Source organism: Lichenostomus cassidix, chromosome 1Aa, assembly GCF_008360975.1.
Source record: "Lichenostomus cassidix isolate B80296 chromosome 1Aa, HeHo_3.0, whole genome shotgun sequence".
Taxonomy (NCBI): Eukaryota; Metazoa; Chordata; class Aves; order Passeriformes; family Meliphagidae; genus Lichenostomus; species Lichenostomus cassidix.
Genome location: NC_139480.1, coordinates 45519979 through 45544207, shown reverse-complemented (window position 1 = coordinate 45544207; position 24229 = coordinate 45519979). Strand labels below are relative to the sequence as shown.

Genomic DNA, 24229 nt, shown 5'->3' with positions numbered 1-24229 from the left:
CTCCCGGCGCAGCCCTCTCCCGCCGCTCGGGGACGCACGGCGGGGATCTGCGCGGGGCGCACCGCACCGCACCTGTCCGCGCGGCGGGCACTGCACTGCACCGCACCGCACCGCAGCGCACCTGTCCGGGCGGCGGGCACTGCACCGCACCGCAGCACTCCGCAGCGCACCTGTCCGGGCGGCGGGCACTGCACCGCACCGCACCGCTCCGCAGCGCACCTGTCCGGGCGGAGGACACCGCACCGCACCGCACCGCACCGCACCGCACCGCACCTGTCCGGGCGGCGGCCACTGCACTGCACCGCACCGCTCCGCAGCGCACCTGTCCGGGCGGCGGGCACTGCCCCGCAGCACTCCGCACTTGTCCCACCCGCGGACACCGCACCGCACCGCACCTGTCCCGGCGGCGGACACCGCACCGCACCGCTTTGCTTCTGTCTCGCTGGTGTCACTGCCCCGCACCTGCCCCAGCCCCGGCGGAGGGCCCGTCCCGTCCCCATCTGCTTCGTCCTGCTCAGGCCACCTCGTCCCAGCCCTGCGGGGGCGGCAACAGCCCTTCTGATTTTGGGGAAGATCCTTGGTTTCAAGGCTGAGTTCATCCAGTAGAATGGCGCGCTTCACCGTCTGGGACTATGTGGTCTTTGGGGCCATGCTGCTCATCTCAGCCGTCATTGGCATCTACTACGCCTTCGTGGGAGGGGGGCAGAAGACATCGAAGGACTTCCTCATGGCAGGCCGCAGCATGAGTGCCCTCCCGGTGGCACTGTCCCTCACCGCCAGCTTCATGTCAGCCGTCACCGTGCTGGGCACCCCTGCCGAGATCTATCGCTATGGTGCCATCTTCTGCATCTTTGCCATCACCTACGGCCTAGTGGTGCTGTGCAGTGCTGAGATCTTCCTGCCTGTCTTCTACAAGCTGGGCATTACCAGCACCTACGAGGTAAGGTGGAGTGGAAGGAATCCCTCCCCAAGTTTTAGGGAGCTGGGGGGCTTCTCATGCCTACTTTCTGCATCTCTGCCTTCCACCTTCTCTTCCCCCAAATTCCCTGCAATCTGGGTTGTGCTATATCACCACACTCCTGAGAACAGGCTGCAACCCTCTCTGTCCTCAAGGCTACCCCATACTGTCTGTGCAGAAAGGTGATGCTCAACCCTGCTGCCTTAGCTCAGGACCTATGCGTCATACCAGATTTGTTTCCTCACGCCAGATACTCAGTTCAGTAGGTGGATTAATCCTAGTGCAGCTTGGATGGTGACATGTCATTAATCATCTGTAATTAATATACCAAAACCAGAGCACAAAAGCATCTAGTGTAGGAACCAGAGCTCTCTTACCACATCCTGCTCCCTCCAGATTGGTTTCTAAGCTTAGGTGCAAGCACAAAAGTCCCCCTTTGGCAGAGTATGCATTTGTGCTGTTCCTGGAGATTTTGAAGAGACTCCTTGTCACCTGAGACTATTTTCACTACTGAATGTCTTCTCCATTGTGGTTATACAAGGAGGTAGCAAGTGCTCTGTGTCTGTGAAAGTTTTCTTACTTCCACCAAAATAAGGCTGAGCTGGTGGTCAGCCCAGCATGCAACTCAAAGCTATAGCCATCCACACAGAGATATCTGGGGTAGTGGGACAATCACAGGTCGAGTCTGACAGTTTTGGGGTGGGGAAGCATATGGTCAGTGCTTTCTTCTGATTCAGAATGTCTGCACAACCTGTTTATTTTCCTGCATGGAGATAGTTCCTAGCTGCAGATTTGGAAGCAAAGTGTTCTTTTTGCAGAGAACTTTCGGAAAGGAGTGGGGGAAAGTCCTTAGCTGACTAGTTTGGTCTTCAGCATTTTATTACACTGAACAGAGGTGTTGCAGCACTGAAGGCTGAAAACAAGATTTCTGCTGGTAGATTTAGATAAGAATTCACCAACAGAAATCTGTGGTGTCTTCCAGTGTATTGTAAACTACTAATCTTTGGACTGTCATGATGATACTTAAATAGGGCTCTTTTAAATAAAGGCTTATGATCATGACTGGAAACTCACTGATTATCTTGGTGTTGAATCAGAGTAATGCACCTATAAAAGATACATCCTCTGTTTGTGGACAGAGTTCAGATTTTTAACAACCTCTGTGTCTGTCCAGGGGTTCAAGACTGCTTCCTTGTGTGGACATGCTCGCAGATCATATTTTAAAAGCTCATTTCATGAGTGAGGCACTTTGAAGTGCTTCAATGTTTGTCTGTGTAGACTGAATGGATTAATCAGGCAAACAAGATCTCTTTTGTAAAACCACACACCAAGAGGGTTTTTAGGACAGATGGTGGGAAAAAAGCTGCCCTACAGCATAACAAACTGTTTAGAGGTTGTGCTGTCTCAGGCTAGATAGAAAAGTGAGGGTTTCTATTTCACGAAAGGCTAAATTTTGACTAACCAGTAGAATATGGCAGGCTGCCTTGGGCAGTGCAGAAGATGAGGTTAACATGGGAAGAGCCTGCTGATCACTGAATATCTTCTGCCCTCTCTTGCAGCAGTTCAGATGGACACACATAATACCAGAGTTTCTAAATTGACCAAGACAGGAATAGTCCCAATGTTTTCTTTTTCTCTCTGATTTCACAACTCAAGTGGGTTCCATTCTTTTGTTGGTACATCATTGTCAGCTTCTAGGTTTCCCTATGCAGAGTCAAGAGTTGGACTTGATGATTCTTGTGTATCTTGTGTATTCTTTGTCCGTTTCAACTCAGAATATTTAATGATTCTGGGATAGTATGTCCTAGTCTTTTCTGTAGACTCCCTAGTACAGTGTCTAACTTATGTCTACTTCACTTGCATGTGTGTTATCACCCAGTGGTGAGGTCTGTAGAGAAATATTAAACCAAGTTGAAAGAGATATCAAACAAGGGAACTCTAGGAGCTTTGGCCACTCATGAAAATGTAAAAGCAACATTCTGCTCTTTCTGTATTGCTCATAATTTCCTTCTAGTTCTATATATAGTGCTAAATTTCAATATAAGCCCTTGTTTTTTCTTCTTTTTTGCAGTATTTAGAACTTCGATTCAATAAATACCTTCGCCTCTGTGGAACGGCCCTTTTCATAATACAAACGGCAAGTAAACTTCAAAGTTGTTCTGTGGTCCTCGGGGCCACCAGAATTATTTGGTTAAGTGTAACTGGCTGTTTTATCTGAGCAATTGATGAGGTTACTACAGTGCCTGGGTGGCTGAGAGCAGGAGAAACAAAGCTCTCTCTGCTCCAAAGCAATGAGGTGGGGAGTGAATGCTGGGCTGTCTGCCTCTTGGGTCTCTGTGGGCACTGCTGAACACCCAGAGCAGTCACTTGACATCAGCATCATGCCAAGAGACAAGCGACCCTTCTCTACAGGATAGCAGTGTGAAGAGCAGTCATTCGCTTGCCTGCTGGAGAAACCCACAATGAGCTCAAAATGTAAACATGCCCCAATTACCTACAGCGGCAGTTTTCATCCTCTGGTGTGCAGATCCTTGGAATCTGACAAATTCTCAAGGGTCAGTGAAAGGTGACAAAACAGGCTGTCAGGAGCTGTCATTTACTGCACAAGGGTTTGCACCGCCACCACTGGAAAAACCCTAGGTGTCTGCAAACTGAGAAGTAGAAAATTACTGCCCTGGGGAATGTTAAACTAAAGCAGTCCCTGAAATTATTTTTGGTACAGCTTGCTGTATCTGGTCCTTTCAAGGAGGCGGTACAAGACCACATCTTCTAAATGTCAGTGAGCGTGTGTCAAATGCACCAGAAAAAAATCTGTTCCTTTTAAAATTTTGAAGTGGACTTTTGAGGTAATTCAAAGTAAGAACGACTATGCAATCAGAAAGCTTTTTTTAATTACATGTTTGGGTTTTGTCCATTTTTGTATTTTTTAAGGCACACCAGAAGTTACAGGGCAATCACACTTGCACCAATAAGATGGTTGTCAATGCAGTGCTCATGAGTTATTTGAGCAGTGCTGCTTAGCTGGCTTTTATAGATACACAAGCTCATGGCAAAAGTAGAATGCTAGCATGTGTGAAACCTGACACTGTTTCACCAGCAACTATGAAGACATCACAATTGCGTAAGGTGGAAAAGCTAAGTGTAATCTTTCCTTGCAAAGATCAGAAAAATAATTCTAGGCAACTTAAATATGTGCTCAAGGAAATTAACTGAAGATCTATATGTGTCTTTCTCTGCCTAGCACTAACAACTTAACCTGAATAAATAAAATAATAGTGAGGAAAGAAAACCTCCCAAGATTTTAATGGTGCAATTGTAACCCTTCTGTGAATATTTGCATATACTTAAAAGAAGGTAAAGAAAAGGACACGTAATAATACAACCAAAAAAAGCGTACTGAAGAAGTGGAAAGATTGTATTGGTCCTATTTAAATTTACACAAAAGTGTGATCACAGTTGTGACAAATTTTAATTTCTGATGGTTCAAAGCTTCCTTGAACTTAGTTGCTGTGTATGAGAAAGCCACAAGTTCTGAATCCCTTATTAGCAGGCTTGAAGAGATACAAGTTTGACTGATGGACTATTAGAAGGAAAGAGAATTGGCATGGTGATTGCATCCAAAGCATTGCAGTCAACAGCTGAGTATTCTAATGGAGCCAGTAATGAGTGCTGCATGTACTGGAACCAATACTGTTTAATATCTTCATTACTGACATAGATAGTGAGAATGAGTTCACCCTCAGCAGGTTTGTGGATGACACCATGCTTACTGGTGCAGCTGATTAGCTAAAGGGAAGGGATACCATCCACAGGGACCTTGACAGGCTTGAGGAGTGGCTCCATAAAGTTCAACTAACCCAAGTGCAAGGTCCTGCTCATGGATTGGGGCAATCACAAAGATCAGTGCAGACTGAGGGATGAACTGGTTGAGATTAGCCTTGCAGAGAAGGACTTGGAGATACTGGTGGATGAAAAATTTGGCATGAGCCAGAAAAGTCTGGTCACAGCCCAGAAAGCCAGTTCTATCCTTAGCCAATAGGAGCATGGCTGGCAGGTCAAGGAAGGTAATCCTCTCCCTCTACTCCACTCTTGCAAGACCCCATATGAAGTACTGCATCTAGCTGTGGGGTCACCAGCACAAGAAAGACACAGACCTCTTGGAGAGGGTCCAGAGGATGGCCACAAAAATAGTCTGTGGGCTGGAACAGCTCTCCTGTGAAGAAGGGCTGAGAAAGTTGGTATTAATCATTCAACCTGGAGAAGAGAAGGCTGTGGGGAGACTTTATTGCAACCTTTCAGAGGGGGCTTATGACAAAGGTGGAGAGACTTTTTTACCAAGGTCTGTAGTGACACGACAGGGGATAATAGGTTTTTTTTCAGCTGAAAGAGGGTAGATCTAGAGTGGCTGTAAAGAAGAATTTATTTGTAACAAGGATAGTGGGGTAGTGGACCAGGTAGCTAGGAGAAGAAGGGCAGTGTCCCATCTCTGGAAGTGTTCAAAGTCAGGCTGGATGGGGCTCTCAGCAATTTGATTTAGTGGAAGGTGTGCCTGTCCATGGCAGGGGATTGGACTAGATGAGCTTTAAAGAACCATTCCCACACAAACCATTCTATGATTCCATATTTCAGCAGCACATGCTGACAGTCACTGTATGGACAGCAAGTCAAACTGACTCAGTGTCAATGACAGGTGTCAGTAGCTGGCTGGGAAGTGATGCAGGTATTTCTGAGGAGATAATCACCAGGGACTGGTCAGGACTGGCAGCTTTCTTGCCATACAAGCTATATATGAAAATCTAGAGAGGACTCATGGCACAGAGAGAAACAGCCTTGCACACACACTGGCAGGGAGTAGCACACAAGTAGGAATAGCTATCTCCCCAATGTCCCCACTATCTGTTCTGGCATGTGCTTGTAGCAGGTGTGCAGCAGGGGGTCAGGGCAATTAGGTTAGGCTGGGTGAAAGAGCTTCTACATGCGAATTTCCCCATACAGCTGCAGAACTTCTCACTTCACCTACCTCTTGGCTCTGTCTCCAGCATAGCCACTGGCCATGTGGTAGAGCTCCACCTCAGGGACTGGATTTGATCTGCTCAAAAGCCATGGCGAGTAATTCAGTGGTTAGCAATCCTGCTTTGGTTTGCCGCCTGTGCCTAGGATGGATGCTTGCAGGAAGGGCAGAAGCTGGCTGAATCCTGGATGACATCTGATTCTGCTGTTTTTCTGCGCCCAAATCCCATCCCTGTAAATCAGAAGAGTCCAGCCACGGAAAGCTGATGCACGTCGGCTTACAACCTATCAGTGGTCTAGATGCTTTGGATCAAGACCCCTGACATTCACAGAGGTCATCTGCACATTGCAAGCTCTGTTCTCTTAACCCATGTCACAACTGAATTTGTGGCAGCAATAAGTGTGATAAAAAATGAAAAAATTTAAAACCATATATAAAGAAATTGTATCAGTGTATGAATCTCACTATGCCCATGAAAGTAGATGGAGTAGCTCCTTGATTTGTCTGTATCTTTACTGTGGTTGAAAATATAATAATGTATGGCTTCATTTTACAGGATGAAGGTTACATAATTCCATATAATGCTATCCATAATGAATAATTGATATCATATTTTGTGTTCTTACTCACATGAATTATAGCTATATAGTGAGAGGCATATTGATCTCAAGACCGAGAAAATGATAATAATAGATTCCATGACAAACCATGTGTAAACCTCATTAACTTCCTTTTGCTCTTGTTTCCTTTGCAGTTTTGAAGGAATAAAATAAGTTAATTATAAAAGCCAGGAGAAGATGAAGGTGGACTTTGTATTTAAGAGTCCCTGGTATTTGTTTTAAGAATGCTAGGCTGTGAGACTGCAGACCTTATTAGTCTCAGACGTTCATCTTCTAATTGGAATTATATTTGCCAACAGTTATGAATTTAGGAAATACAGACTACGTAAATGCTTGAAAAGAAATTATCTCAGAAAGCTATCACCTTTCCAGGAATTTACATTTATTTTGATCTTTTGTTTTTTCCCCATTTTAGACTTTATATACTGGTATTGTCATTTATGCTCCAGCTTTAGCACTAAATCAAGGTAAGATGAATATATTGCAACTGTTCTTCTAGTGATATAATTTCTTCTGCATATAGTACTGGTATAGTTGGGTTGTTTTGGTAATGCACACCTGAAAATATAGCTCAAGGCTTAACTGTGAAGTCTTTTAATGGGAATTCAGTAATCTTAGTCCGTTAATCCCTACCTGTAAGGAATTACCGAAGAGATTTATGGGAAAACCAGTTTTCATTTACTCTACCTCTGATGCAATACCTGTAGACAATGGCTTATTCAGGAAAGTTGAGAAGACTTAAGTAAATTTTGAAGGTAATGCAGGCACTAAAGACAAATTTAATTCCCCTAGTTAAGTGCTATTCTTCAAGATGAGAGCAAGGCAAAAATCCTGTAAATATGATTTCAGGCTGCCTGGAACTGTTTAATGTGGTCTGTCCTTTTTGCAGGAAAACCAAATCAACAGCAAAGAGATCTTTAATTTAAGATGTTTATTGTGATATTTACAAAGCTAAATATTTCTATTTTCTACTTCAATGGATTTTCTACTTCTACTACAATGACTCTTTGCTTTGAAAATGAGCCACATTCATTTCTAAAAGGGCAAAAGCTTTTATATGGAGCCAAATTAAACTTTTAATCTGACACCATTAATTTGTCCATTTGGCAAGAAAAGAGAATAACAAAATACAAATAAAAAATGAATCATTTTGGCTAGAATCAAGTCACAGTTTTTCTCCTCATTGAATGTGTTTTTTTGCCTTGTTCATTGAACAAAAAGGAGGAAAAAACTCAACACTCTCTATACTGGTTTCCTCCAGTGTGTAAGTACCACAGTTTTTGTGTCTTTGGTATTTATATTTGCCTTGCAAATACATACTAAACCAAGCTATGACTTAGCTGGCTCGTAGTTAGAATAACTTCAGTTTCTCACTAGTTTAGTTTCAGTGTTTCTCATTAGCTTGAGCTATCTGTTGGGGAGTCCCCTCACACCCTGCCTGGCAGCAGGTGAGCATGTCACTGCCAAGTTGTGGCAGTGCCAGCCTGGATGTCAACCACAGCACAGTGTTGAAGGGCATAAACATAAGAGCCTTAAGAGAAGGAAGAAAAAAAGAAAGGCTTTTACTCTGATGCAATTCTTCCGGACAATGCTTGAACAACCTTGCCTTTGTGGAGAACCCCCATAGTGTTTACTTGCTTAAATCCCTGCCTAAGGGCTTGGTAGCAACTACACAGGTGCTTCAAGGAAGGACTTGTTTTAGAACCTTCCTGAGATGGGGCATGTTGGATGTGTTGTTTGGCAGGGTTCACATTAAAGACAAACAGCTTCCTAGATCCTGAAATAACTCTCAACCTTCTGCAGTTCCAAATCTGTAACACGTTTCATTTTTAGAACTGGTTAGGGTGAATCCCCTGGTTTAGACACTAATATTTTCATTGCCATTTTTACCTCACACTTTTGCATTTAACTTACTTCTAGCATTTTTCAATAATTGACTGTCAGTGTTTTGTCTCCAGAGCCTCATTCACACTGTTGCCATTTCCCTCCCTTTCAGTCACTGGCTTTGACTTGTGGGGCGCAGTGGTGGCGACTGGCGTGGTCTGCACATTCTACTGCACACTGGTACGTGGGCTCTTCAGCTGAGAGAAAAATCTGTTCCTTTCATCACTCACATCAAACATGCAATGTATTAAAAAGTAGCCTAATAATCAGGTTACCCCATGGAGTTACATTTTACAGGTGTAGCCAGAGGACCATATTCACTCAGGGACCTCTCGGGATGCACAGGCAGCCACCATGTGACTCAAATCTTTGCTGTTATGATACATTCAGACTTTTGTCGTTACTGAAAGAATAGCAAAAAAGGTAGATCTCCCTTTCTAAAAATCCTCCTGTGATTTTTCTTCTGATCCAGTAGGGTTTTGCTGTCCAGTTTATCAAATTCCTTCTCAGTGCAACTGCAACAGTCTTCTGTGTTATTGAATAGAGCCACTGAAAATAGCACATTCCGCATGAACAGATTGGTCTTTAATTAATGTTAATTGACCAAGTGTCTAGAAATGATGAAACGGAATCTCAGTGACAAATGTATTTGCAAATGTTGGATTGAATCATGTTTATTTTTATTCAGATGAATGTTATACCTTCTGGAGTTAGCGGTACTGTATATAAGTGAGATGAGCACTGTCTGAAAACTTATCTTTTGATACAAACTTCTGACTCAGGTTATATGCTGAAGGATTAAACTATATGTATTGCCAAAGTAAATTCCAGTGCACTTCAAAAAGGGCCAGAATGTCCTGAATAGGTTCCAGAAGACAATTCCTAAAGACACCAGTACAGAATCAGTTCTATTAAAGAAGAGGATGAAATTAGTCTACCATGCACAGTAGGGATGGTAATGCTTCTGTTGGTTGGATGTGAGTGCAAAGCAAGAGTGCTGCTGCCTTGCTGTACCTGATCTGTGCTGTTCCTCCTGCAGGGCGGGCTGAAGGCAGTGGTGTGGACAGACGTTTTCCAGGTTGGAATCATGGTTGCAGGATTTTCATCTGTGATTATACGAGCTGTGGTGGTTCAGGAGGGAATTGGACGCATTGTAAATGATTCCTACCATGGAGGAAGATTAAACTTCTGGGAGTGAGTTTGTGCTTGCAGAGGATGTGCTGCTTCATTCCTACAAATGGAGTCCATGTGACTAAGTGTGAAATTAAACTGCTACTGAAGGAGGAGGAAGGCAGAAGTTGTGACCCAGTTTCTGTATATTTTTAAACAAGCTTACATAGTTTGGGGGATATTTTTTTAGGTTTTACACCATGCAAAATCCTGTAAAGAGAAAAACCTTTTTACTTTGTCAAGTAGGTGTTTTAAGGCTACATTTTTGATTCCACTGAAAGCAAATGGTTAACAGGAGAGAACAGTCATATTTATAATTACAATTTGCAGACAGCTAATTTGGCATTTCAGTGACTGAACCAAAACAAATGGGAAAATAATAGTTTTTGTCTAATCAGAAAAAGGGAAATGTTTTTCTTTTCCCGGAAAGAAAAAAAAAAGCAGTTTTAATAGCATTTTACCCTCCGTTATTGTAAGTAATCATAGCCTAAAAATTTCACATTACAAGTGTAAGAATATTCAGTCTAACAATGTTGAATCAAAGACCATTTTAAGTAAAAAAGTTATTGTACCTTTGATAAATACAAGATTCTTCTGAGAATCCTCACCCAGTGCTATTTGTGAAAGTTTAGTATGACAAGTATTGCAATTTGTCCTTTGTCCATTAGTCCACAATAATAATCATGTTGGTCTGCAAAATTCTTCACCCAGTTCTTCAGTAAGTAATTCATTTGTGAGTATTTTTTTGTCCTGTGATCAGTAATTTTTTTCAATCTGTTTGGCTCATTTTGCAGTGGTTGTACTGCATTGATTCTTCTTCCAATCACAGAGTTCACAGATGGAAAAAGTAAAGGAATAAAGTCATGTAATAGGTGAAATAATATTACAGTGTTCACCAAGATAAATATAGTTTATTGCTATATTAAAGAATGATTTAAAAATAGTAATTGTTTATGGCCACTTAAAATCTGCTATTCACTTAGAGGTAAACTAGCAAAATATTTTATGACCCACAAAGGCTGGGCTTGTAAACACTCTTTTATACTGGAGTTAGACTGATGTCCCTCTAGATAAGCAAGATAGATAAGCCTATATTACACTTTTTACTGGAGCATCATTTCATCACAACCATCACAGGCATCATACAACTTTCCATAAGACTGTAGTTTATAGGCAAATAAATCTCTCCAGCTTTACCTTTGGACAGGTCAGAGTGTTTCATTGGCTCAGGGTATCAGCTCTGACTTTTAACATTTGGTTTCTGTGACTTCACATGAAGTTAGAGTAACTTAATGTTCAAAATCTGTCCAAAATAAGAGAGTTTGTATTAGAACAAGCACAGAGAAATTATTTCTTCTATGCATTAAGGTCTTTATATACTAATAAGACTTTCATTATTGAATTTGTTGTCTCTTTTTCCTCTCCTTTCAGCTTTAATCCCAATCCTTTGCAAAGGCACACCTTTTGGACGATTGTCATAGGTGGCACTTTCACATGGACTGGTATATATGGGGTTAACCAGTCTCAAGTCCAGAGATACATTGCATGCAAAAACAGATTCCACGCAAAATTGTAAGTCTGTCTGCAGTAACTGTCTGAATTTAGCTGTGGCTGTTCTTTATAAGAGAGATTTTTATAAAAGGAATGTGGGGCTATTTTGTCTGCATAAATTTCATTTGTAAAGGATAACAACTTTTGCCTTCTGTTTTGTGGTAGAAGAAATTGGGCACAGTAAGTCCTGGTACATGAATTGTATGTGATTGCTATAACATTGAACTTTGTGCCTGAATGTTTCACTGTGCCAGTATTCTCGCACAGAAATAGCTGCATGAAGTTTATTAGCAACTTAAAGATCAAATATTATAGTACTTGTGCTGAAGTCATATCAAGACAATATCTTGGATTGCTACTCTACTAAACCTAAATCATTGGGTGGGGATTTTGCATAAGTAAAGACTAAAAAAAATTTTCCATAACAATGAATATAGGTGGGAGAAAATCCAGAAATGCCTTATTCAGTGATAAAATTGCTGAGGAATTGTGTATTTTGTGTTCATAATAATCATGACATATTTTTTAAGGAATTAACTGTGGAAACTGGCAGAGGGTTCTGTTTTCCTTGAATGTAAACATTTGTGATGATCCTTTGCTCTAGAATGGAGTATATTTACTAGCTCTTTTTTCTTACCTTTATCTTTACTATCATTTCATCAGTTCACAGCTCAGGATTTAAGAATTGCTAGCAATCTCATGAGGTCCGTTTATACAAGAAATATTGAAGCACGCATCATAACTATGGTCTCTATACATTCCACCATTCTGTGGTACAGTGACAGGGCTGGAAGCTATCTGGTTCTGTAGGGGGTTGGATGAAATTTATAGCTGTCATATTAATGGTTGCAGAGCCTTAATCAGTAGAGCCTTGTCCTGCTAGCATGGGTGGTTGGACTCCATGGCATCTTACTTGTGCAAGGTATTTCTTCGGCATGGAGAAATCATTTTGTGTAACAGTTGCAGCTTGTCACAGCTATAAACACTACCATTCTGTGGTGACTGTCTAGTTTATTTGCAAATATCATTAAACACATCTGGCAGGTCGCTTTGTTGGCCTGTACCTCTTATTGCCATTTAATCTGTACACAGAAGCGCAAAATGTCATCAGGTCAAAGTAACAGCATTTTGTACCCCTGTGCCATTTACTGTAAGGCTTTTTAAGAGACAGCACAGTAACACATCAGAGCTCAGAAAATAACTCCTTCACAGATCCCAACTTGCGGGTTTTGGAAGGCCTTTAACAGTGGCACAAGAACAGGAATTTTCTCAGGCTTTGGTAAAGGATTTCACTCCATTCAAGAAACACCAGTAGGTAGGAGAACATGCTGTCATCTTCAAACAATCACTAGGCAAATTGAACATAATGCTTATATCTGAATGATAAGAGGCACTCAGAGCAGGAGAGCTACACTATCAGACAAATATGGGCTACTAACACATTTTTCTCAACTTTTCTTTCAAGGTCATCAGCTGACATGTCGCAGTGCTTAAAGTCTTAGAGCCAGACAATTGAAAATAAGCTTTCCTCAGTCACAATGCCTACTTCACCCAAACTCCACCCTGTGTTACTAAGGCAGAATTAATGGAAACACCTCCCTCCAATACTGCTACAATTATTATTCTCCAGTGCTTAGTCACAGGGTGTACCATGAGCTGGGATGTAAATCGGAAGGAAAAAACCAGCTCTCTGTCAAACACTGACACAGTTTAAAAATAAGAATTGCTGGATTCAGGCAAATAATTAATTTTGTGTCTGTGTGTTTCTCTTGACTTTCTAATCTTCACTGTAGGCTCTGGGCTAATTCTTCTATTACATCTCTTCAAAAGAGTTGGATTAATTTTATTCCTAGTTAAATTTTGTGCTAAGTCCGTTTCTGGGTGTTATATCTCAACATAGATTAAGCCAATGCATTAACGGCTTCAGCTAAATAGATGCAAGACATCCAATCAATACATAAGCATCTATGAGAGGAGGACTGCTTCATTTTTACTAAATTAGTTAAGAGAGAAATTTAAAATGCTGTTTGTTCTGTGTTTAGACTACCTCTAATGGCAAATACAAGGCAAAAATGCAGTTTCCCCTACTATGTGTAAATCAGCTTTTATTTATATATGTCTTTTTTAAGAGTTTACATTGTGCTTGCCAATAACTTTTCTCTTGTATAAAACTGATAGTTCAATTAGTTAATCTACTTTATGTCTTTCTGAAAATGTCCATTTCAATGTCCAACAAGGCCTGTAAAGTTAGGTTTACTTCTTCATTCATCCTGCTGGTTCTCTAGAGAAATACAAAGGCTGCTGCCTTCTTGGGAAGTGAAAGCACAAAAAAGCCTCCTGAAGCACTGCAAGCATAGATATATTTGCACAGAAACCAAAGGTCCTCCCAGAGGAGGTCTTACCAATTGGCACAGGTCCAGGGTATGTGATCTGTCAGGAAGTTAAATCACTATCAGCGATACACAGATGACAAGGAGGCAACTGCTGGAAAGGAACACTGTTTTTCAAGGCTTAGCTCCCAGTGGGTATGTTTGCTTGAACTGACCACTGTAGATGAGAAGAACTTTGTGACCTTGGACATACCAAAAACTTTGTGACCCAGGAGACATTAAAAGAGCTTAGAAACATTTGAGAAAACCAGAGAGTTAGATGGAAAGCAAAAGCCCTCACTGGGCAAGGAGAACAATGTGTTTTTCACTGCCACTAGAAGCTGCCTGTTGTGTGGCAAAGGCAGCATTAATACCTGATGAAAACACATTCCTGGTTTCTCCATTAGCTGAAGCTCACATCAGGATATGGGGAGGTGATGGAATTTCTGGATGGCACTAGACTTCAAGTTGTTTAGTTCCTAAAGGGGAAGCCTTGGGCTTGTTGAGAAATCCCTGCTCTCTGGAAGTGGCAGCCAGAGGCAGCTCCAGACCAGGTCCCTGGCCCCAGTGCCTCACTGCTGCCTCCCACAGAGACTCTCAGGAGGAAATGGGAGGTTTGTAGCTTTACAAGGACAACTCCAACATTGTGCAAGCACGATACTACAGCACCAGAGGCAAAGGAGTGCTGGTGCTGACTGTAAGGTACCCCACACTTGGATCTGGGGCACCCCGCCTTACAAATCTGCTTGGGGTTTGTCAAGGGGTGTGGCATGGGGGAAAGAGTATCCTCTGGCCCACTGCCTGCAATGTGCAACGTGTATATGTGATGAAATGTGGGGATTGCTGTATCGCTCCCATCATCTGCATTGTCAGGGGACGAGGGCTCAGGCTGTGACACCAAAACAAGAAGTGTCATTTGTACATTTAGAAATGTGATCTTACTCTAGGTGAAATGCTGGGAGTCATATGGTGACTACCTCAGTGTGGACACAGGCACTTCCTTGCTTGGCTCTGGCAGGGTCTTTTGTGGGATGTTGAGTTCTGACATGGTGTTTTCCATGTGCAGGTCCCTCTACATCAACCTGGTGGGACTCTGGGTGATCCTGGTCTGTTCTACACTGTGTGGGTTGGCCCTCTACTCCATCTACAAGGACTGCGACCCATGGACAGCCAACCAGGTGTCGGCACTCGACCAGGTAGGGCTCCACATGTCAGGGGAAGGTGGTGAGAGGGTATCCTTCCTCTGCAGCCATAATAACCAGACAAAGGCAGCTCAAGAGTCAGGGGGTTGGAAAAAGTGACATGCTGGAGTGCTGTGTCAGGCTGAGACCACAGTGGGAGGGAATAACCTGGAGAAAGCAGCAGATCCATCCTTGGCACTCTTTAGTCCCTGCATCCCCCAGCTATCCTGGAGCTGCAAGTCCCTCAGTGCTTGGTGAAATGGGCAGCAGGGAGACCTACAATGTGGAGAGCGCTCAGTCCACCCACCTCTGCAAATATTTGGAGTTTTCACCCAAAATGGGCTCAGGAGTGCCAGCATTGCATGAAACTGCTTTGAAGAGAAGAGAGAGGAACAGAGCAGCAGTTCCCTCGTGAGTGTCTGTGGGTCCTGCTGAGCTGCTTTGTGTCATCCAATCTAAACTGCTCTGTGCTGATGAAGGCAAAAGCCTTTTCAGATTCAAAACATACTTGTGCCCAAAGCACACACCTGCAGGAAGGCTAGCAGCAGGCAGTTCTTTGGTAGGGATGGTGAATCCTTCCCTCCTTCAGGGGAGAGATGGGCAGTAAAACTGTTCTGCAGAGAAACCACCTCATCACTGATGGTGACCACTCCCTAATTAGACCTCTAGCAGCAGGTTTTCCTGAGGAGCAAGAGTTCTGTGAGCCCAGAGACTGTCCAGAGTCAGGGCCCAAGGAAATCAAATAAGTTTTATTTGTGTGTTTTAGCCTAAGATAATCGCAGGGTGTGCATAAAACTCCAATGGACAGCAGCTGGAAAGCCAGGAGAAGAGCACAAACAATGGAGCACCTGAGGCAGGACCACTTGCTCTTTAAGGGTAGAATAAAATAAAAGCCAAGGTGGAAACCAGAAGGAAGTTAAGGTTTTCCTGTCAGTCAAATTCACTTGGTGGAAGCTGGAAGCAAGATACTAAAAGTATCAACTTGTCTGTGAAAAAAAAAAATGGTTCGCAGGAAGAAAATCTTGAAATTCCTCTCTCTTTCCAGCACTCAAGTCTTGCAAAGGTCCAAAAATGACACACAGTATTCAATAAGGAAATTGATCTCAACAGCTTCTCTGTATCTCTAGTCTGTATCTCTAGTATTTCTAGTCTGTAGAAAACCAATAAATAGAGCAAGATAGGACATTAAAAATTAGAGCAGCTGAACAGAATGCCAGTGAGAAGGCTGTAATAAAAACAATACAGTGATAAAATTAATAATTAGGGCCAGATACTAATGCTTCTTAACTTGAATTTTTCAGCTAATGCCATACCTGGTGCTGGATATCCTGCGTGATTTTCCAGGAGTGCCAGGGCTTTTTGTGGCTAGTGCCTACAGTGGGACATTAAGGTAATTTAATAATTTGGAAACTACTATTTTTTCTGTTGGAGCTGAAGTTGCATTTGTATTAAAACTTTTGTACTTAATTTCTTTGTCTAGCTAAGTTGTATTCTCTAAAAAAAGCACTATAACGTATTTGATGATACAGCTTAAAAATCCAGTATTTGGGTTTCCAGTATTTGGGTCCTAGGACTCAAAGCTGTTTGGAGTTCCCTGCTAACCACACGAGGAAACAGCTAGCCACATGTAATTTAAAACACTAACAAATCCTTCTCTGTGCTTTTAAAGTCCCTCTGCTGTGGGAATTTTTGAGTATTATAAATGGGTGGTTACATTGAGTAGCTACAGTTTGGGGAAATTTCCTTTTGCTCATCTTTAATTTTCCAGTTTCAAACCTTCATAGCTTTAAAGCCATCTGCCTTTCCTCACCCCTGATCTTTAGAGACTTCTTTTCCACAGTTCCTGGGCTTCCAGTCATCTTGAATGAATCTCATGAAACAACAATCACTATATATTTTTACTGTAGGAGACAGATTGCTAACCTTCTGTCTCATACTGGGGACTGTCTTGTTCAGCTTTCACAAGGAGTATCTTTAAGAAACATTGTCTCCCATAAGAAAGGCTCTGAACAATAATAAGCAGATAAAAATGAAGGAATTTATGAATGTGACACCAGAATAATTTCTTTTTTTTTTTTTTCTGAAATCTTGTAGCTACATAAATAGAGGGAACAGCCAAAATATTTATTTTCACGTGCTGAAGAAAAGTTGGTGTCTTGCATAGCCAAAGGATCACCTGGCTTTGTGCCTTAGGAGTGTGGGTTTGTCTGACCCCACAGAGAGCCTGCAGTAATTCAGTTTGGACTAGATGCCTAATTTTTTGATGACCATAATTCAGTTATCTAAACCCTCCTCTGAGAGTGCATTAAAAGTGATCAGTGATGTGGGAATTTTACCTACCCAGATAGATACTGTAAATAATTTGTGAAGGTATCATGTATGCCAGTATTGTTTACAGCCTAGCCATATGTAATAAATATTTCTGTTCAGTTCTCCAGGCCCAACCCAACTTTTCATCACTATGTTTCTTGTCTTCACCAAGCATAATTACTTTAAACAATTTTTCTAAGCTGTTAACTGAGTCACCTGGAATAATAAGTTATTACAACCAATGTAACAGTTCCGGTAGTTGTCTGACACTGTTCTAAACAGCGGCAGTTTCTCTGTGCCAGTAATCTACCTGTTACCTATGATTTCAGCTTCTAAGATATAAAAAATTGTATAAATCTTGCCTTCTGTAGTACGGTGTCCTCCAGCATCAATGCTCTGGCTGCTGTGACTGTTGAAGACCTCATTAAGCCCAACTTCAAATCGCTCTCTGAAAAGCAGCTGTCATGGATTTCCATGGGGATGAGTATGTCTAGAAAACACCTTTTCTGCTTTTGCTTTACGAAGTGAGGGCTTGATTCAGATCTTATTTATGACAGTGTATGTCAGGAGTAAGTAATTCACACCAATGGGACTATGTTGGTGCAAAATTTGGGGGAGACAAGATCAGCTACGTAGGTTTTACGCAAATGGGGGACAAGTGAGTTTAAGGGAAAAACAAAACCATCTTGTCTGGTCTTTAATAAGAAAAGATGCATTGCATCTGTGTTCAGTATTGATTTGCAGTTCTACAAAGTGAGATATCTCTGACTTAAACACCTGCAATTTTTCTTTCATCTGTCAAAAATGAGAAGCAAAGGAAGCAGTTTCATAACAATGTTTTTGAATTGATATTCAAGCAATAGCACTGCAACACAATAATACTCCAGAGAACAAGAAATTTCACATGTTCTCTGATATACTCGCAGACTGTCACTCTGTTTAGCTCCTCTGCGTATTGTAGCTCAAAGAAATCAGAACTAGGCTGAGCAGATGGTTTAAATCTGTGAAGTGCAATTGCCATCTCTTCTAGTTGTACTGTGTGTGACCAGCTGCAGGTGAACCCCAAGAAAATGTTTGTAGTAAGCATGGAAATACCTCAGTCCCAGCATGGTGTCACAGCCCATACCAGTGAGCATGGCAGACTGGTAGACTGGTGGGGGGGGTCACAAGTATTAAATATTTTCACCTGAGAGAAGTTTCTTAAAGATTGCAAACAATGCTTATGCCAAAATTGTTGTTTGTCGTACAACGAGTTGTCTGACACATCACAATGAACAGTGAGATTAACCTCTTGCTAGAGCACTGAAACTCTTCAGGGGCAGAGGTGGGAGAAAACAAGTAAGCCAGTGTTACGGCTCCTGGAAAGAGACACTGTGTCCTGGTGACCTGGAGTGTTCTCTGTCACTGTGCCAGGTCCTGGTAATCTGCCAGCATTTACTTTCTTGCTCCCTAGACTTTAGACTGAGAAGCAAAAATAATTTCCTCAAAATAAGGGGAATTACACAGGAGATCAGCTGAGAAATATGAACAATAAGTGGGTTATTGCCACTATGACTAATCCATATGGCTGCCATTTATTAACTAATCTTTAGTAATACACAGAAAGAGGATGTTGTCAAGTTTGCATGATCTCTTCCTAATGTAAACAGAAACCTGACCTTTTGGCCAATTCAGGCTCTCTTGGGAAAAATCCTGATGTAAACACATTTATTTGGGAGATGTTGGGGCCATGCTGGGTTAGACAGAAACTTTTCCATTAGTGATTTTCAAACTTTGGCAGATTCAAACTTTGTGCATTTCACACACAGGCCTGTTTTATGGTGGAGTCTGCATTGCTATGGCTGCACTGGCATCTCTTCTGGGAGCCTTGTTGCAGGTAGGTAGACAGCTTTTTTATGCCTATGTTGAATGACCCAGAATAAATTATGTAAGAAAATAATTGCTGGAAACCATTATGAGATTAGTTTTCATTCTTTGTTGGGTGCCGATGTGAAACTGCCCATGGCTCAGCCTCTGTTTTAGGCACCCATAAAACTATATCAAATCCTGGCAGCTGAATACACACTACTCCAAAAAGTCTCATAATTTCTTCCTCAGCATCTTCCCTTGTCACTTTGGAGGCTTTACCTTCCTTGCACAGCACCTGATAGCAGACTTTCTTCCTTCCTCAGGCAGCGCTCAGCATTTTTGGCATGGTTGGTGGCCCCCTTTTAGGACTGTTTGCCTTGGGAATCCTCTGCTCCTTTGCAAATGGAATTGTAAGTAGAAATTTAGACCTGTTCATGCAAAATTTATTGATAATTTGGGGCATCTCCTTCCCCTTCTCCCACCAATAATCCGATGTTGGGCAGCAAGAGAGATGTCTTTGGTACTTTCCATGAGAACCTTTCCCCTCTCTTCCTTTCTTCCTTATCCCAAAGAAACAATGAACAGAGCTGCATAAGAACTTGAATTTCCATCCCATAGAGAGATTTAGATGTCCAGATGGGGAAAAATAATCTGAATAAAAGTGAAACTTTGACAAGGATTTCTTAAAACCAGTTTTAGGAGCAGGGACAATGCATCTTGAGATGTAGCTGAACAGCCAGTAGGTTCGGAAAATGCTGGCCTGTCTGAGCAAAAGGGGATCAGGCCAGGAAAATGGGGCCTAAGCACTTGCAGACCAGACTGGGGTATTCTCAGAGTGCTTCTGTATTGTAAAATCATCATTTCCAGAGGAAAAACCTATTCCATCAAATAAAGGATTTGATGAACTTTGTTAATATGATCCATGGGTTAGTCTGACAGGATTACTAAATAGTAATCCTGCCAGGTTCACTGATCACTAATCTTTACCTCTTTGCAGTTGCAAATTTTATATATACACTAAAGTAAAAAAATTTTTAAAATTACTAGCTGTCAGCCAAAACCCCACCTGCCTCCTGACACAGGAGAGACTTTTTACTAAAACAGGTCACATGAGAAAATTGAAAAATTGCTTCTGTATTTGTTTAAGGAGGGCTTCAAATAAAGCAGGATTTTCCCATATACCATGCAGGCCAAAGTTATCCTTTGAGTGTGAAGACCTAGTGGCCAAAGAAAAAGAGGCATGCTCAGGATCTGTGAGGAAACACTTTGCTAAAACAGGAATGAAATAAAGTCGCCATCTCTTCCCAAATGTATACTTAATTTCTGCAATGGAGACTATAGTGTACATTATCTTGACTGTTTCTTAGTCTTCTAGTTGTTTCTTTCAAATATCTTTTAGTTTTCAAGTAAATCCAAGTTTCACTTTTTGTTTTGCAGGGGGCATTTGTGGGTCTTGTCAGTGGCTTCACTATTTCACTTTGGGTTGGAATTGGATCTCAGATTTATCCTCCACTTCCAGAGAGGACCAAGCCACTATATCTCTCAACTGCAGGCTGTAATATATCCTCAGGAAATTTAACATCAACAGAAATTCCATTTACAACGGTTTTCAGCACACCAGCTGCAGAGAGGTAAATGAGTTCATCAAGTGCAGTCAACAAAACATATATTTTTTTTAAAGCAACATGAACATCTGCAGAGCATTTGGGTTACTATCACTGTCTTTCTTTGGTTTATCTACCATGCTGTTTGAGATGCAGCAATTTTCTCTGATTTTTTTTCCCTCTCTGAGTAAAGTTTGTCTGAGTTATGTCACAACAGAAATGAAAGTGAATCTTCCTCTTGATCTGAAAAGCTTCAGTTCAATATTTGATTCCAAAGGCTTGGATATGCCTAACTGTGGACCACAGTTTTAAATGAAGATATCATTTATAATTATTGGATTAACTTCCACAATCTGTCACATGAATTAAAGTAGTAGGCAGTTAAAGGGCAAAATGCCAGTTAGCAGCTCTACCTAAGCAACTTGTCTGTGCAGAATAGTTCTATTTAGTACATTCAGAGTGAGCACAATATAAGGGATTTCATCTGCTCTGCAACTGCTAAATATCTTACTCTGGATGATCACAATTAAGTTTAACAGTTATGAATGACAATGTAGGGAACAGCAGGAACAGAAATAAGCTGATAAACCACTTTTCTGGGGTTTCCAAATCCTTACACCTTAGAGCATTGTACAATCTAGAGATACCCTGACACACACCCGGGTGCCCAACTTCCAGTTTCATATACCACACCTCTCACATGAGCCCTCCAGCATTGCTCCTGGCTGCAGGGAAGCACCTATTGCAACAGAGCACAGAGTCAGGGAGAACGAAATAAGGTGTAAAGACAATTGCTCTATTGTTTCTGGCTGTTTAGAGATGCATGGGGTTGATTTCCTTGTTTTGTTTGGTGTCCCTTCCTTTAAATAACATCACCCTTGCTAAAAAATTATCCCTTCACCCGGATACTGGAGTGTTCAGCTGTGCACTAGTTTCACAGCAGAGACAGGACTGTCCTGTTTTACCTGCTCTGTCTCATGCATTGCCTCACTGTACTGACTAGCCTCATCTCTTGCAAAGGAACTTGTTCTGCAAATTTTGGAACAAATTTTCAGTGCACATATTACTGTATGGAGGTAGCTCAAGATTACCAGGTCGCTTGGTTCAGAAGTATCTCTGTATTTATCCACTGTATGGAAACAGACATTTTCAAGTTGTTTGGAGCAGGAAAGAAGAGATTAACACTTTTTCTGCTTTATTTCAGACCTGCCCTGGCAGACAACTGGTATTCCTTGTCTTATCTCTACTTCAGCACTCTTGGGACACTTGTCACAGTAGTTGTGGGAATAATTATCAGCCTCCTAACAGGTACTAGTTCCAGAGCTGTGATTGAATGTGTCTGAGATCTCTTTCAAACTAAGATGTCCTGAGAGCTGTCACTGCCGCAGGAAGTGCCAGTAACCTATTGCAAACACTTTGTAAATGTTACAATCCTAAATCTAATTTCCTCCCCTCAGCCCTTCTGCATCCCACTCCTGGTCTTTGCTCACAGCAAAAGTCACTGCAAGTTTCTAAGGAGAAAAAGTTTCAGCATAATTTTAAACCTAAGGGACAAAAAAAGAAAAAAAAGACATCTGTCTTTCCTGTTTTATTAGATGCTTGCAGGGGCTGGAGGTTTAAGAGTTGTCCCTGAACATGGCAACAACCCCAAGCAAGGATATACACCCAAGCTTCTGGAGGACAAAAGCATTTTTACTTTGAGTGAGTTCAGAGCACTCAGGAGTGTTGCCTGCATCCATAGAGTGCATGCTTTTCACCACATTCCTCAAGAACATGCCTAAGAGCTGTAGATCTTCTGCATGGCTATTTTAGCTTCTTTCTCAGTTTCCCAATACTTTTGTGCAAAGGGAAAAAGCAGCATGCCATGGGTAAGAGCAGGGAGTTCAGTTCCAGCCTGTGGCCTCGCTACTTTTGCATCCAGGTCAGATGCAAAGTACACTTGTCATTCACCTCATGCATGGCAGAAACACCAAAGCAGCAGCTGTTCTCACAGCTTTACCCAGTACCCTCAGCCAGATTCATATAACAGCCCTCGTCTTTGAGGCTGGTAGATTTAAAATGCTTAGACTGATTCACAACTGCTCCAGGACTATGAAACTCCAAACTCAGTGGACAAACTCACTTCCATTAACCTCCCTATGCCTTGCAACTAATAAGCACAGGTTATATTTCTACCATTTTCTTCTCATTTTTCATAAGATTTGCTCCCCACTTTTTTCCAAGCACATACTTTTCCCATTGCTATAGTGATGCTTGTAGCCAAATTTTAATTTTTACCAGGTAGGGATCAGGTTACCTACAGGCCATGAAATAAAGCATGAAAACCAAAATAACTCACTAAATCCAGATGAGAAATACTCAGCCCAAAAAACAAAGCACAAAATTAATCCCAGCCACATTGTCATCCTGCTTCTTGTGGAGCAAGGTCCCACTTAAGCCTCAGGTGGCAATCAGAGCTAATTCCCAGCACCTACATCTCTTTTGTTTCCCTCACAGGAATAGCTAATCTTCCATGCCTTAAAAATGCCCAAACATTCCATTAACCCTCATCCCCCCATCTTGGGGCTGCCCTTAAATAATTCACTATAAAAATTGCTGGTGAGTTTGGAGACAGGAGTCTTGCTGACAGGGAGCTGAGAGCTGGGGTTCAGTGTAGCACTTGGTGCCACAGCTCCTGGACTGCAAAGTAGTCCTAGACATCACGGTGTGGCATTCATTCTTTTCTGGTGATTGCCAGATTCAGTTTTTGTCCAAAATAGGAAATCTGAGGAGGATCTAGGAAACTGGGAAATAGCTAAGGCATTTCAAATAGACGTTGAGGGATCATTTTATATAATGAGAGGTGCAGGGTACATGTCTTTGTAAAGAAATGATCCCTAAGGCTGTGATTGCTTGAAGGCTTTTGCTGCATGACTGTCCTGCCTGCCTGGCCTGGTGCACATAGCTGGGGTCTGACACATGGTTTGCACAAGTAAAGCTGACTGACTGAAACCTGCCTAATTTGTAGGAGGACTAAAGCAGAACACGGATCGTAAATTCCTGCTGACCAAGGAAGATTTCCTGTCCAACTTCTCGCGGTCTGAAACGGAGAAAGTAAGTGTAATTGTGCATCTCTGATTTAAATCAACCTTTCCTCCTTGGGACAAAGGCAAACAGCCTCTGGCTTACTTTTTTCCAGTCAGGATGAATAGCACCTGATGCTGCCTGGTATGACTATTTGCTTGAAGGCAGTAGCAGAGCACAAGGCAGGTTGGAGTAAGGCAGCTGCTGTAAGCAAGGAAGCTGTGTTTTGTCACAGCTTGACCTCAGTTAACAACAGAGCAGCAACTGAGAAAAGGGACAGTTTTCTCCATGTTTCTGCTAAAATACTCTCTAACTGGCCTCTGGGAAGCTGCCACAAGGCGCAATTTGGACACAGCAAAGCTTCCTTTTTTTGTGAACATTATCTAAGGTCTGAATTTTTTTGTAACTTTGCTACTGTTTGAGAGAAAACATTTCTAGTCAGTATGTCTGTTTGCTAGCTCCCACCCTAAGAAAAAAGGGGAACAGTATTGGGTACTACCATCCCTTAGAAGGGAGAATACAGGGGAGCTATTTTTTTTAAAAAATAAACTGCAGATCACTTTTCAGTCAATATTATCAGCTTAACATTCAAGCTCAGTTTTGTTCAGTGCTTTTCAAGTGCTGCAGTATAGGCAATAATCATATCTTTAAGATGGTCCA

The 24229-nt window shown here is 41.9% G+C and overlaps 1 protein-coding gene across 2 annotated transcripts in view; it reads left to right on the top strand.

Annotated features, from left to right (window-relative positions):
• The first annotated feature begins 230 nt into the window (after nucleotides 1–230).
• Nucleotides 231–24229, top strand: part of SLC5A8 (solute carrier family 5 member 8) — a 28670-nt gene continuing 4671 nt past the window's right edge. For both annotated transcript variants that reach the window (XR_014848644.1, XM_085047275.1), the window contains exons 1-14: nucleotides 231–940; nucleotides 3030–3095; nucleotides 7005–7056; nucleotides 8586–8653; nucleotides 9513–9667; nucleotides 11075–11215; nucleotides 14630–14759; nucleotides 16046–16134; nucleotides 17426–17538; nucleotides 18863–18930; nucleotides 19226–19312; nucleotides 20340–20533; nucleotides 21711–21814; nucleotides 23514–23599. Coding sequence is in view for 1 of the 2 variants with exons in the window: in XM_085047275.1 (XP_084903401.1) it covers nucleotides 608–940; nucleotides 3030–3095; nucleotides 7005–7056; nucleotides 8586–8653; nucleotides 9513–9667; nucleotides 11075–11215; nucleotides 14630–14759; nucleotides 16046–16134; nucleotides 17426–17538; nucleotides 18863–18930; nucleotides 19226–19312; nucleotides 20340–20533; nucleotides 21711–21814; nucleotides 23514–23599 (1686 nt within the window). In the remaining variant the exon portion in view is untranslated. The remainder of the gene's footprint in view (nucleotides 941–3029; nucleotides 3096–7004; nucleotides 7057–8585; nucleotides 8654–9512; nucleotides 9668–11074; nucleotides 11216–14629; nucleotides 14760–16045; nucleotides 16135–17425; nucleotides 17539–18862; nucleotides 18931–19225; nucleotides 19313–20339; nucleotides 20534–21710; nucleotides 21815–23513; nucleotides 23600–24229) is intronic.